At 40.8% G+C, this 14,398-nt stretch overlaps 3 protein-coding genes across 4 annotated transcripts; all 3 read right to left on the bottom strand.

The window, feature by feature from the left end:
* Nucleotides 1-113: 113 nt before the first annotated feature.
* LOC130721472 (mitochondrial uncoupling protein 3-like) lies at nt 114-2,407 on the bottom strand. Of its 2 annotated transcripts, none has more exons than XM_057572272.1 (3): nt 2,282-2,407; nt 1,667-2,052; nt 114-760 (listed from the first exon to the last, which is right to left on the bottom strand). In XM_057572272.1, the coding sequence occupies exons 2-3, from the start codon at nt 2,042-2,044 to the stop codon at nt 218-220; spliced, it is 921 nt and encodes a 306-aa protein (XP_057428255.1). In that variant the 5' UTR covers nt 2,045-2,052; nt 2,282-2,407; the 3' UTR covers nt 114-217. The 2 variants fall into 2 exon arrangements, with proteins under 2 accessions (XP_057428255.1, XP_057428256.1); XM_057572273.1 differs by having other exon boundaries at nt 1,667-2,049; nt 2,282-2,391.
* A 4,074-nt stretch (nt 2,408-6,481) lies between these two features.
* LOC130719833 (protein MAIN-LIKE 1-like) lies at nt 6,482-7,539 on the bottom strand. The gene is made up of 3 exons (XM_057570439.1): nt 7,354-7,539; nt 6,764-7,270; nt 6,482-6,676 (listed from the first exon to the last, which is right to left on the bottom strand). Exons 1-3 carry the CDS (start codon nt 7,537-7,539, stop codon nt 6,482-6,484), a joined length of 888 nt encoding a protein of 295 aa, XP_057426422.1.
* Nucleotides 7,540-10,259: 2,720 nt separating this feature from the next.
* LOC130719832 (uncharacterized) lies at nt 10,260-10,985 on the bottom strand. Its single transcript, XM_057570438.1, has 2 exons — nt 10,937-10,985; nt 10,260-10,771 (listed from the first exon to the last, which is right to left on the bottom strand). The coding sequence occupies exons 1-2, from the start codon at nt 10,983-10,985 to the stop codon at nt 10,260-10,262; spliced, it is 561 nt and encodes a 186-aa protein (XP_057426421.1).
* Between the last annotated feature and the right edge of the window lie 3,413 nt (nt 10,986-14,398).

The following is a 14,398-nucleotide window of genomic DNA, read 5'->3' as shown; positions in this document are numbered from 1 at the left end:
CCAATGGTGGTGGAGGTGAAAGATGTCAAACATTGTGGGAGGTGGAACTTAAGGGGAATAATAGCAATATAAATAAAATGTCGAAAAGAAGTAGAACTTGGTGGAAACATACCTACAGAAAGGCTTCCAAATTATAGTATAAGGTTGTGTACTCTGGAAGATGTGGATTGTAAATTTATCATGAATGAATGTCTCACAGTATAAATAAAAAATTATATTAGAAAGAAGAGAGCCCTGCAACTTTTCTTAACTTCTCATACGAAACCCAGAACACAAATTGCCATGGGCCAAGCCTTGCCCATGTGGGGAAGAACCCTTTCCACAGTGCTCTTATTCCTTCAAGTTTAACAGTCTTTACCAGGCAATCATAAGAGCTGTTATATAAGAGTTTCCCCTCCTTTTTATCTGCCTGATTCATCATTCTAGTCTTCACAACATCAGCTGGACAACTTAAAGAAGTTGCTGCGAGACCTGACATGATGGAAGCTAATGTGTGGGCATAAACGTTATCCTCAGCTATTTTACTTTTAATAACAATTTGTTTAGCATGATCATAACAGGCTAATTCTCCCATATTCACTAAAAAGGCTCTTTGGATGTTAGGAAAAACACCCTTCCATAGTCCTTGTAACCCTTCAGCTTGAACAATTTTGTTGAAAGCATCAAATAGCCCTGAATACCGAGGTTGAAGACCTTGGCTCACCATTCGGCCATCAGCTTGCATCCTCACCTTGACAAGATCAGCCGGGCTTGCTACAATCTGTACCACTAAGAGTAAATAATAGAACATTGTAACTTTCAAAGAAAAATAAATAATAGTGAGCCGTTAATTAAAACCTTCTGGATAAAACAGTGATTACTCGAAGAAGAAAAAAAACATTTTACTGTCTGCAGGGTGTGAATATTTGAAAGATTTCCTATTTTAACATAATGCTAACAAGATATTTCTTCATTTATCTTTGATATTTGTTTATCCATTAGTATCTAAAGTCTACTTTTGTATCTAACTGCTGAAAGCATCATCCTATTCTTTTGCTTCTACCTCTCCAACTGGGGTGGGAAAATTTGAAAGATTTCCTATTAGTTCAATACATGAATCTCTTTCCCTTTCTAAAAGGCTTTTAGTTACTGAAGTTACTTGGTTGAGGTGGGCGGTGTTATTTGTCTTATGTTTAGCTTAGTATACTTTAAGCTTGAGGGGAACTGTCAGAGGACAAACCAGAAACATGCATAACCAGGACCAAGACAAGGCCGATGCAATGTATAAACCTGATTAGTCTCCTAGATAGTCCAATTAGGCTTAAAATTCTAGTAACTAATATCAACATCAGTAAAAAAAACCAACAAAAGCCATGCTACATCTGATACCATATCAATCAATCGTATAACACTGAGAACTGATGAGTCTAAAAATCTTGCGATGGTGTTCTTCGAAGGCATAAAGTTCTATCATTGAACATCTCATTAATAGAATTCAGAATCAAGAGGCTGTAACTATATATTCTTAGATTCTTATCCTTTAACTATAACATTGATGGGTAACATTTTTAATCGATAAGCTACCAATTACCAAAGTTTCCGCTTACATCCATTGAAAGAAAAGACTAAATTGACAAGAATTTTCTGCAGAAATATAAACCACATTCCCAGACCACACAGTTCTCACCTGAGCCAAGCTACCAGAGATTCCACCAACAAAAGCCTTGCCAACGATAAACAGTGACCCGTTATCATCAGAAACAACACTCCTCAGGTGCTCATATCCAACGATCCGAAAAGGCGTGTAGAGTAGGTGTCTGACAATTGCTGGAGACAGGCCCTTGTAAAGGCCAAGGGTCCCTTGTTCGCGAACAATGTGCAAACCTATTCGAAACGCACCGGTAGAACGACTCGAGGAAAGCGACTCGCCGTGGAGTTGGAGCCTGGTCTTGATGAGGTCTATGGGGAAAGTTGTGGTCTCAGCTACCATTGCTGACAGTGATGTCAGTACAAGCTTTGTGGGAGTGTTATCAACTCCACCATGTTGATGGCCTGATGATTTCATGGGTACTACTACATACAAGAATGACCCAAATTATATGAAAAATGAAATTGGGCTATGATGATTCCTACTACACATTGAGAGAATCATAAATCAAGCTACAAATTTCCTCCAATATCTGAATAAATAGCATATTAAAAATCAAAGTGAAGCTTATATCGAATTTCCACACATCACATCACATCAACAAATTTAACAATAATCAAGTATGATGGATTCCGAAATAAGATACAGAATTACCTGAGACAATTGGACCCGTGGTGTGTGGAGATGGTGAGACAATCTAACTCATGCGTACTCGTTCTATTGTAGCAATGTCGAGAAATAACCGGAAAAAAAATTCATTCCCAACATATACTATATTTCAATATATTTACATTATTTGAAATAAATAGTTCATTAAAACTGTTTTTCTAAATTAGTTTTATAATGATTATATAAATGGCAGAGACAACCTCCCAGTTTTGCTAAGTCCGCCATCTCCTTTTTTAAAAATTCCAACAATGCCCTTAGTAAAAAAAAAACATAAAAAGGTAATATTTAATTTTTACTTCCCACACACCATCTCCTTCTTCCTCCTCACCCTCCTCCTCACTCTCCTCTTAATCCTCCACTCCTCCACTCCTCCACCCCCAAGCTCTTTTGGGTGATCTCAAGTCAAGAATAGAAGCTTACCCATGTAAGTTTTTACCTTTTTCCGAGCTTTTTTTCAGCTTTTTTTAGCTTCCATCGCGATTTCGCGACTTTCTGACGTAACTGGATAGTCCCGCCCTTAAAACTGCGGTAATGAAACAAATTACACGCTCCCGTTAAGCGGACGTGTTAAATTTATACCTTCCGCTAACTTGTTAGCGGAAGTCAAAAAAACTTAGTTATTTCAATCGTCTTAAGTTCTGGTACTGCTACTATCTAAATAAAATTGTTTTTCCCGTTAACATACGTGCGGAAAGTGATATGTTGGAATAATAGGTCCGCCAGTTAAACTGCGGAAGGCAAATATGTGCTGCCGCATATTAAAGTGCGGACAGAACAAAGTTTTTTAGATTGATTGAGCTTATTTTGTTGATTGCAGCATAATGATACCTGAGGAAGTAAATAGGCCCAATATGGAGATTGTGCCTTCTGTGGATCTTACAAAAGCTTTCACCACTAGCCAAGTAAGTTTTGTTCAATTTAACAAGTTAGGCACTATGTGTAGGTCATGCGATGTATACTTAATTGAGTTTTTAAATGTTGTAGGCTTTTGAATCCTCCAAAGATCTTGTTAATTGGGCCAAAGCTGTAGGTAAATAGCATGGCTATGTTATTATTATTCAGAAGTCGGACTATGGATCTGACAAAAGGAGGGCCGTGATGACACTAGGATGTGAGCGTGGCGGCAAATATAAACCATCCACATCGGTGTTAAAGCGAAATCGGACTGGAACTAAGAAGTGTAATTGTCCATTCAGGCTAAGGGCAAGGCGTAGTAATAAAGATAAAATGTGGACGGTGCTTGTGCATAGTGGGATCCATAATCATGACACTGCTGAGGTTTTGCAGGGTCACTCATATGTTGGCCGTCTAAATCCAGAGGAAAAGGCGATGGTGGGAGAAATGATTGAAGAAAGGGTCAAGGCCAGTGATATTTTGATTGCTATAAGGAAACACAACCCAACCAACTTGACTAGAATTAAACAGATTTACAATGAGAAGCAAGCATACAACAGGTTGAAGAGGGGATCGTTGACCGAGATGCAACACTTGATGAAGTTGTTGGAAGAACACAAATACGCACATTGGTCCAGGGTGCAGGATGGTACTGATGTGGTCAGATCTTTGTTTTGGGCACACCCTGATTCCATTCACTTATTCAATGAGTTTCCTCATGTTGTGATTCTGGATAGTACATACAAGACCAATAGGTACAGGATCCCTTTACTTGAGATGGTGGGGGTTACGTCGACAAATTTGACATACTCAATTGCTTTTGCGTACATGGAGAATGAGCAAAAGGATGAGGTTGTTTGGGCTGTGAATAGATTAAAAGACTTGATCATTAATGAGGACAATCTGCCGAAGGTCTTTGTTACAGACAAAGACCAAGTTTTGATGGAAGCATTGGAAACTGTTTTTCCCGCAGCTCGCTGTCTTCTATGTCAGTTTCATGTACTTAAGAGTGTAACTGGCGAGATGAAGAAACTTGTGAAAGACATTGAGACACGTGAAGACATTACTGATAGATGGAATCGGTTGATGTATGCTGCCAACGAGGTTGAGTATGATAAAGCTGTGGGTGCTATGTCGAATACCGGTGAGCTCTGGACTTACATTGAGACTAACTGGTTGCCTTTGAGAAGCAAGTTTGTGAAGTTTGAGATTGATACTTGTATGCACATGGGGTGCACGACAACAAACAAGTAATTTGTTGCTATCCTTCACTTTTTTTACTTCAACTGTAAAATGTTTGGCAAAATGTTTTCTGTTTTTTTTATTTCATGTTTATACCATGCGCAGAGTTGAGGGGGCACACTCAAAGCTGAAGAAACTATTGTCCGACAGTAAGGGTGACTTGGTCATTGCGTGGACTGCGATGAACAAGCTTATTATCATGCAGCATGACACAAGATAAAGGAGTCCTTCCAGCTCAGCATATTTGTCACAGAGCATTCTGTGAATGACCCGTTCTATAAGCATTTGCGCGGGTTTGTATCTAGAGCCGCATTGCACATTATTGTTAAAGAGAAGACTCAAATTGGCATGATTGGGGTTGGTGGTATATACTGTGAATGTGTACTTAGGAGAACCCATGGACTACCATGTGCTTGTGAGCTCATGAAGTTTGAATCTGTCCCATTACTTGCAATTCATCCACATTGGAGGAAATTGACTTGGGATTCTTCGGACCGTGACATGGATCCAACATTGGGTTTGAGTTTTGAGTCTGAATTTGATAAATTACGAACCAAGTTCGAGGAGTCTTCTCACGGAGTTAGAATGTCGATCATTGAGAGCCTTAGAATGATTACTTATCCAGAAACGACTTCTATGTGCGCTCCAACAAAGAAGAAAACAAGGGGTAGGCCAATGGGATCCACTAACAAGCCCAAGAAGTTTGCCAAGGGATGTGGTGAGACCTCTACAACACTTTTTATCCGTTAAAGGGAAAGGCGGACCTAGTGGAAGAACACAAATTCATGCCGATTGTGCTTGTCAATAAAGATCATTTCGTTGGGGTAAATCCTTATCCTTTATCCTTCATAATACGTATATGTAAAACCTTATACTTTTATGCTTATACTCTTCTTTGCTTGTAGGTTACTCTTCGTGAAGGCCATCCAATGCCGACCACAGCTCACTTGTGGGCATACAACTGTCACCCGGATGCAAGAAAATGGGAAGAGCCTTACAAAGAGCGCATTGAAGAATACGCGGCTTATCTGAAACAAAAAAATGGAGGATGTAGTGATGATATTATTGACCTTAGTGATGATTAATTATGTTGGATCATTAAGTTGTTTTGTAACGAATTGCTTGTAATTTATATGCGTGTAACGGATGATTACTTTGAACTTTATAACTGTCTCATTAAATAGCTTGTGATGCCTCTGGATTGTTATAACTGACAGGAAATCAGTCTGTGCATGCCTCTGTTATAACTGTCATTAATTTTCACCCTGTCCGCACTTATAACTGTGGTAAGTCATGATGCATCTGTAAGAGGTTACTGTAAGCCTCATTAATAGAACCAATTTCCCGTGGTTATAACTGCGGATGTGTTTATATTTTCACCCTGTCCGCACTTATAACTGCGGTAGGTCATGACGCATCTGTAAGAGGTACTGTAAGCCTCATTAATAGAACTGATTTCCCGTGGTTATAACTGCGGAGGTGTTTATATTTTCAACCTGTCCGCACTTATAACTGCGGTAGGTCATGAGGCATCTGTAAGAGGTTACTGTAAGCCTCATTAATACAACTGATTTCTCGTGGTTATAACTGCGGAGGTGTTTATATTTTCAATCTGTCCGCACTTATAACTGCAGTAGGTCATGACGCATCTGTAAGAGGTTACTGTAAGCCTCATTAATAGAACCAATTTCCCGTGGTTATAACTGCGGAGGTGTTTATATTTTCAACCTGTCCGCACTTATAACTGCGGTAGGTGATTTTTTGGCAGAAAACTTTTGGTTCATATAACATGAATGTATCTCACTATATTTCTAACCATAACATTTGGGCCAGTGATAACATGAATGTATGATGCTAAACAAATTATCCAACAACACATAACAAAAGATCTGAAATTATCCAACTAAACATAACAGAAGATCCGAAATTATCCAACAAACACACATAGATGCATTATCCAACAAAACACATAACAAAAGACCCGAAATTAAACAACATTAAACAACATTATCCAACAAAATAAATATAAAAGTACAAAGGTCCCTAAATCTAACGCCCAGAATTTGAAGGTCCAGCTCCCGAGTCCCGTCCCCTAATCTTTCTTCCCCTCCCGTGCACTGCTCCCTCGATGATGGTATGCATATTGTGCACCGCATCCCACATCGGTGAACCCGGCGGGGGCGATCCATCTGTCGTCGGATCAACCGCAATGCCAGAGTACAACGCAAGCTCCGCAAACTGGCTCTGAAATGACAATATATAAGGTCAATATACACATAGGCATACACATAATCGTAATGTAAGCCACATGGCAAAAACAAGTGTCAGTACCTCTAGAAATGCGAAGCGGTCGCCTTTGTACTCATCTGGGACCATGTAAGGGTGTGAGACCTTGATATACCAAGGAGTGTATTCGCCAGTGGTCTGAAAAGGGAAAGCAGCTTCTTCCGACAGATAGCAAATGTGATCATTCCAGTGTGCAAATCGACGATCACACTCCCGGCACGTAACTGACGATGGTGGAGGATCTGGCACATACTGGATCCGGCCAAACTGCCTGATGACTCGATCTGGGAGGTATGGGAATATCATCCCGGCATGCCTGATAAATCCCCTATACAAGGCAACCTGAGGGAAGGGCCAGTGAGCATAGTGCTCTACATAAGGTCTCCAAATCACATAACTGGCCGGAAACGTATCCAGGTTCATCCTCTTCTGCGCAACCTCAGTAGTCCCTCGAAGCGCCTCCCAAGTTAGTGCAACGGGCCTGTCTGGTGTGTAGGCAGGGTTGTCCCTGCTCTCAAACAAGGATCCGGGGAAGTGGGCAAACACCCATGACTGCAAAAGAGAAAATGCCAAAGTATGATGCTAATTATTTAACAACAAACGTTTTAACAATAATTACAAAGAAATAACAATACCTGCAGAAGAGATAAATAACCAGCAACAGACTTAGCACCGTTCCTACTGGCCTCCCCGAGCTGACCATACAAGTAAGCCAAAGTGGCAGCTCCCCAATTCCACCTTGATGCATTCTCAACATCTTCAAACAGAGACAAATGCACAGCACCAATATATGTGTTGCTCTTGTCACAGAAAAGGGTCATGCCAATCAACCGCTGTAAGGCCCTAAGTTCAACTTGGAACAAATTTTATGGAAGTTTGAATAAAATTGAAGTTTTTGGCTATGTTTGATAACTGGCAGATTAGAACTGTCAACTTGTGTGAATTTTTAGAGGGTCTTAACGACTTCATTTGGGAAAACTTCCTTCATGAGAGTTGTAGCCCTTTAAGTATAGAAAATTCTCGAAGTGGAATCAGGTCATTCCGACTTCTGTATCTCGAGATATCATCGGTTTAGTGACGATGGTCCTGGCTGTACAGTACCAGCGGATTTAATTGATTTGTTTCCTTTCAATTCCGAGTTTGATCGTGATATTACTAAAAAGGGCTGAGGGTTTTGATTAGTTTCAGACCTGAGTAAGTTCTTAAGTGATGGGGTCAAGGGTTTTGACTTGGGTCGGGCTTGAAGGAAAACAAACCCTAGCCCAAGAGAGGGAGAGAGGGGACGCGGGCTATGTAGGGTTTTGGGGGGGAAAGGGGTTTCTTTTCACACTATTCTGAAGAAAGAAACCTGGTGCACTTCTGAAACACGTAAAACAGAGGAGAAAGAGTGAGAGAAACTTTCCCCTTGCACCCTAGCCGTCACCGTCCCAAGCCCCACCACCGTCGACGTGTTCGCACAAGAGGGAGAAGGAGTTCGCGAGCGAGAGGGAGAGAGGAAGGTCACGCGTGGGAGAAGAGGAGAGAAACCAGAACCTTGCTCTTCAATTTCATCTTTTCTTCAAGCCTAAGGACAAAGGTAAGGGCTGGTCCTAGGATTGGGTAGATTGCCTAGGGTATTTGCCATGTTTTACTATGAGAAAAGCCATGAACATGATTGCTTTTGCAAGAGTTTTGTATTCATGATGCTTGCTGTTTTTTTCTGCCTTGAGATCTTGATGTTTTGCTTCTGATTTGAGATGAAATGTTGATGCCATGATTCTCCATTAATCATCACTACAACTACCGTTTCTTCTATGACTTTGCTTGATTAAAATGATTGAAGATTTATATGCTTAGATCTGCCTTTTGTGCTAGAATTGATGGTTATCTTGGTTCTGGAAATTTAAGCATGATATATGATATATGATATGTGGTTCTTGCTGCTGGAATATGGTTTAAAACTCTGGGACTTGAATGGTTGAAAAATTAATTTGAAGGCAAAAGTATCTCTGCCAGTTTCCTGTACTGGACAGCGAGTTTTGGAGCTTAATTACACCTAATTCGGGGTCTCAAATGAAAAAGGGATAAACTGGAAAATTGTAGATTTTCGAATTGGCTTTCTATGCATATAAAGAACATAATTTTTGGTCTAGTAATGAGGTCTGGAGTTCGATCTTAGTGACTGTTGCACCTGCTGTTCTTCCTGTACCGGACAGCAAGCTTTAAGGCCTAATATCACCTAATTCTGGATCTCAAATGGAAAAGTGATAAACTATAAAAGTGTAGAGTTTCGAATTATCTTTCCAGTCATGTATCATGTGAATTTTGTGGCTAAGTATTGCGGTCTGTAGACCAGTTTTAGTACACGCTGCACCTGTTGTCCAAAAACACTAAATTTGAGAAATTGTTGGAAATGTTAGTAACATGTGATTAGGGACCTTTGTGAGATTTTTATATGATGATATATGTAAACTGAGCCTCTGGAATTTGTAAATAATTTGTGAATTTGGGAGGCCCTGATTATTTCTATGCTTTGCATGAAGTTTAGTTGTGACTTGTTTAGGAGGTCGCTCACCCAGCTGTAATTCCTCCTAGTGTGACTGTTATTTCTTGACGTTGTAATCTGATACGATATTAACTCATAAGACTCTAGGATTGACATTAGAGCCTTAAACACCAAGAGAATGAATTTATAACTCGCTTGCAAGTAAATGTGATAAAACGGTCATAGGTCTAGTGAGACTATGGACCATGAGAACGATGGTACCTTGCACGCGAGGGAGTTATTTGGGTTGACTGCGGTCTCCCGTGAACCTTGTGGGCCGGTGTGGCTTCACGTGATTTGGTTGACTGCGGTCACCGTGAACTTTTGTGGATCATTGCGGCTCCACGTGATTTGGTTGACTGCGGTCACCGTGATAACCGTGCCTCTGCGGAAGCACGAAGATGGCCATGGAAGTTTTGGTGGGTTGTGTGAAGTGAGATTCCGTTAGTAACTGACTCTTTCCCATAAAAGACATATAATGTACTTATATTATATATGTTGTTGTTGATTTTGTCATTATCATTCTTTTGTTGGACCTGACCCTGCTTGTTTGCTATGTGTTTATTTGGGGGGGTAGATGGTCGTGAAGATAATGGCGATGACACATTCTTGGGAGTTGATGCTACGTGACGTGCCAATACCGGAGGACGACTACACTTCATAGGAAGAGGAAGAGGCTAAGGAATAGGGTTTGGGTTGAGAGTCTTTTGTTTTCTGTTGGGGTTGAGAGTTTCCGAAGTGTTGGTATCGAACAATTTTATTGCTTAAATTCGAATGAACAAGTTTTGACGTAATCTTTATTTTCATTCAGGCCTTTGATTCGTACTCTTTACAGTTGGTTATTTAAAAAGTTTTACGATGTTGGTTACTTCCGCGTGTTTTTGGAAAGGTTATGTTTCAAGAGTTTTCGTAAAATGAAAGGTTTGTCATTAATTGAAGATTAATAAGTGAATCGACGAAAATTCTTTACGAAAATTGGTTAATTAGTTACTGTGTAACACTCGAGAAATCGGGGCGTTACAACCGCAGCATATAAGCTCGGCATGCAGGAACTTCATTGTTGGCCTCTACGTGTTTCTCCACAATGGCTTGGAGAAAGCTAAAGCGAAGAGATGGACCCCTACAAGCATCAAACTCCTCCATCACACGCTCAATGTCCACATCAAGTAACTGAGCAACCGCAGGAGCCGCCTCTTCCCTAGTATGGTTACCAAAGGAGAAGAACTCACCCTCTACGGGCAAGTGGAGTAATGCTGAGACATCTTCAAGTGTGATCGTCATTTCCCCCCAGGGTAAGTGGAAAGATGACGTCTCAGGATGCCATCGCTCAACAAAAGCAGAAATAATGCTCTGGTCAACACTCGGGCTTGTGCATTTCATCACCCACCGCAAACCTGCATTATGCACCGCACCCCTTATGTACCGAGCATGATGGACTACAGGATGACACATCCTCCCATGATTATAGGTCTTGAGCACACCTCTAGTCTCATAATTTGGCCGCTTGTATGACCTCCATATGTCACGAGCTATATGTTCGCCATACTTAGTCAACAAGCAAAGGTCAAACGGACCTCCCTCATACCACAACCTGTTCTCATCGTCCTCATCACCAGACTCCTCATCAAACTCCGCCTCGAGGTCAGCACCGACATCCTCCTCAGCCTCCTCCTCACCACTAGTCTCCTCCTCACCACTAGTCTCCTCCTCCACCTCAGTGTCATCATCCTGCTGATCAGCCATAATCTCATCATCCTGCTGATCCTGTACAACAGGCTCTTGTTCAGCATTCCTACCCTTCCTCTACCCCTTCCTCGACCCCTTCCTCTACCCCTTCCTCTATTAGTGTAACAACCCAATTTCTCAACTGAGGAGTTACATTAGTAACCTAACAAAGTCTAAGGACCAATCTGCAATCCCTAAAAACCAAGGGAATTTTTTTTCTGTAAAACAACTAAACACTTCGGCTAAAAGGTTGGAAACATACCATAACTTTATTTAGATAACTTGTTTCCCGATATACAGTAATAATAGTTTACAATACCATAAGTAAGGTTCAGAATAAACATGCGCACTTTAACAGTGGCGGAAGCAAGACTTTAATAACAGAGTTCTCATAAAGTAAAAGAGACTCCAACATAATCCACAAGAAGAGAAGCAAAGCTGCTTCTCATACCTCTACTCCACCGCTTACAACTCGATCTCCAACTCGAGTAGCTATGCCTCGGCGGAAGGATCTCCATCGCCTAATAGCGTTAAGCGCCCAAACAACAAGTAGCAAATAGAAAGGGTTAACTCCATGCAATTACCATGTATAAAAGAGAAAAATCATGCTGTTCGAATTTAATTACCTGGCATGGTAAATAACTAGCAACATAACTCAACTCATATATCAACAACTTAAACATAAATCGGACTCAGATAATAATAACCTCAACAATGTAACATCAAATCAGATATCAATAAACCAATACGAAAATCCAACAACATAGGGTCAGGTGTTAGTTCCCTATAATGCAACTATATGCTGCTAACAAAATGGATCGATCAATATCGTCTCTCAAGACGGGACAATGATAGGACACACCTCCTCATCGCCACTTATAACGTCATACATGACGGGACAATCATAGGACACACCTCCTAATCGCCACTTAACGTCACACAAGACGGGACAATCATAGGACACACCTCCTGATCGCCACTTAGCACCTCGCAAGATGGGACAATGATAGGACACACCTCCTCATCGCCACTTGACTCAAGCCCTATATGCCAAGTCAGACAATAACAAAGCCCACCCAAGGACCAATCCAAAGTAACCACATGTTCCATCCACTAGGAAGCAGTAACGACAGAAACCAGTAAACGACCGAAGCCTCTCAGAAAACATTTTCCAAATTCAGCATAATAATCATAATCATCTGCCAATCAATATAAACATCTTCATCTCAAACACAGGCAGTGCGATAAAAGCATGCAAGACTCAAAGACGCTCTAAAACTGAGTTACCCTTACCTTCGTGAGTAGAAGTTGGGCATGGAAATTGCGAACCTAGAACAAAGAAAACACAATCATCAACACAAGCTTCACTAGGAGCAACACGATCTACTAATACTAATCGAAATCGTAAAGAAAGCCTCTAAAGCTTCAGAGTTCCTATTTAGGCACAAATTGACAACGGAGACTTCGTTCGCTAAAACGAGCATAACTCGAGCTACAGAACTCAGAATGACACGAAACCGGCGCCAAAATTTCGACAATTGAAAGAGCTACGCAATGGCTCAGGTCATAGAGACCCAAAAATTATTTTTGGACACTGTACCCAAGCAATTAGGTTTCGGCCACTATGGAAAATAGGGTTTTCGAACTTTTTCTTCGATCTAAATCAATTCACAAGGTAGTTTTAGGGTAAAACTAAGGCAAAGAAATTGTCGGAACAATTTTCGGACAATCGGGTCGAAATACGACTATCCAGGGGCATTTTGATTTTGGTCCAAAATAAAGGCTCAAAACTTCAAAGTTATCAGTTCGGAAAACAAATTTGACAGCATTGATCCTCATGACATCCGTGACAACAAATCCTAAAGGCACGAAGTCAGATTACAGCTTTTCGACAATAAAGTTTCGAAATGTGCGACTAATGGGGTTTTGAATCAATTTTTCAGATCTTGGACAACTGAATCGCAATCGGCGATTACTGACAGAGGTTTTAGACTCATGGGAACATAAGGAACATAACCCAACCAAGAAATCAAGGAAATCGGACAATTTTAGAAAAAGCTCAAAACTGTGAGCACAGAAACGACTTCAGAAACGCAACAGAAACAGTAAACAGAGGTAGGATTCATGCTAGTTACCTCAATACCTAGAAGTAGGGACGAACTGCACGAAGATTGGTCAAGTTTTCGTGAAAATTTCTCCTCTCCTCCTCTCTCCTTGCTCGCGGCCTTGAATGGGTGAGAATGAAGAGATTTTGCTTTTTCGAGCTATTTATAGGCAGGTGAAATCGCGGGAAAATGAAAATTTCGCGATTCCGATTTTTGCAGCACGTCCACCGAGGAATTCTAAGAGAGATTCTGGCGTCAGAATTCCAGAACTCAAAACAATTATCTATGATTTGGGAAAAACGATATCTAAAATCCCAAAGGCGGTGTAAGTTAATCTGTCCCGTTAAACTACTTTTTGCTGTGATGCTCAGACGACAAAACTTCCTTCTGAAGAAAGATTGGAAATGTCGAAACAAATCTGGCAGCGCGGACGGAAACTTCGTTAGAAGTCCCGAATAGAAAAAGTCTTCATCCATCGCTCGAATCTAGGGTTTCGAAGCAAGGAAATTAGCGTCGTCGGACTTCCGAAAAGTGAATACTATCGTGCGTACAGTCCAGAGTTCCGAAATGAAACGCTGGTCGAAGGAAAAATAAAGAAAATCTTTAAATTTTCCAAGGATTCGAAATCTCACTTAAAACGTTGCTCTAAAGCGAAATTAGCCTATTATGGACACGCTTGCCATAAGGCGGGTGTGCAGACGACTCGCTCTAATTCCTAAAATGACTACGCAACATTCCTCAAGCAATTCCTGAACTTTCTTCTTCATTAATCTTTCTCAAATATCAAACTCCTGTCACGCTTACACTGATTCTACGCGTGAGTCGGAAATTAGCTTGTTCTGAAAATCCAGGTCTTACAATTAGCCTCTTCTGACCGTTTGCGGTTAGAAGCATGAGTGGAGCTACGATCCCGTGGAGCAGTAGGTTCAGTAGAAGGACCAACAACACGGGCAGTTTTCCTAGGAGGCCTGAAAATTAAAAATACAAAAATTAATACTCATACACAATAATTTATTAACATAAACAACAGTTTATTAACATAAACAACAGTTTGCTAACATAAAAAATAATTTATAAACATTCAGAGAAAATTCAGAGAGAATTAAAAAAAAATTGACAGGCTAACCGCACTTAAACTTGCGGTAGGTATAAAAAATTTGACAGGCGAACCGCACTTAAACATGCGGTAGGCATAAAACCTGTCTGCGGTTTAGAGTGCGGGAAAGTCACGAAACCTCCTCCCATTGCAGAATCAAATCGAGGGACTGAAATTTAACACGAAATACAACCTGGACTGGGCGAGCCCCTAGAGGGGCCACGCCCAGC

This window comes from Lotus japonicus, chromosome 5 (assembly GCF_012489685.1).
Source record: "Lotus japonicus ecotype B-129 chromosome 5, LjGifu_v1.2".
In the NCBI taxonomy this organism is placed as follows: domain Eukaryota; kingdom Viridiplantae; phylum Streptophyta; class Magnoliopsida; order Fabales; family Fabaceae; genus Lotus; species Lotus japonicus.
This window is presented reverse-complemented; position numbering and strand designations above follow the sequence as displayed.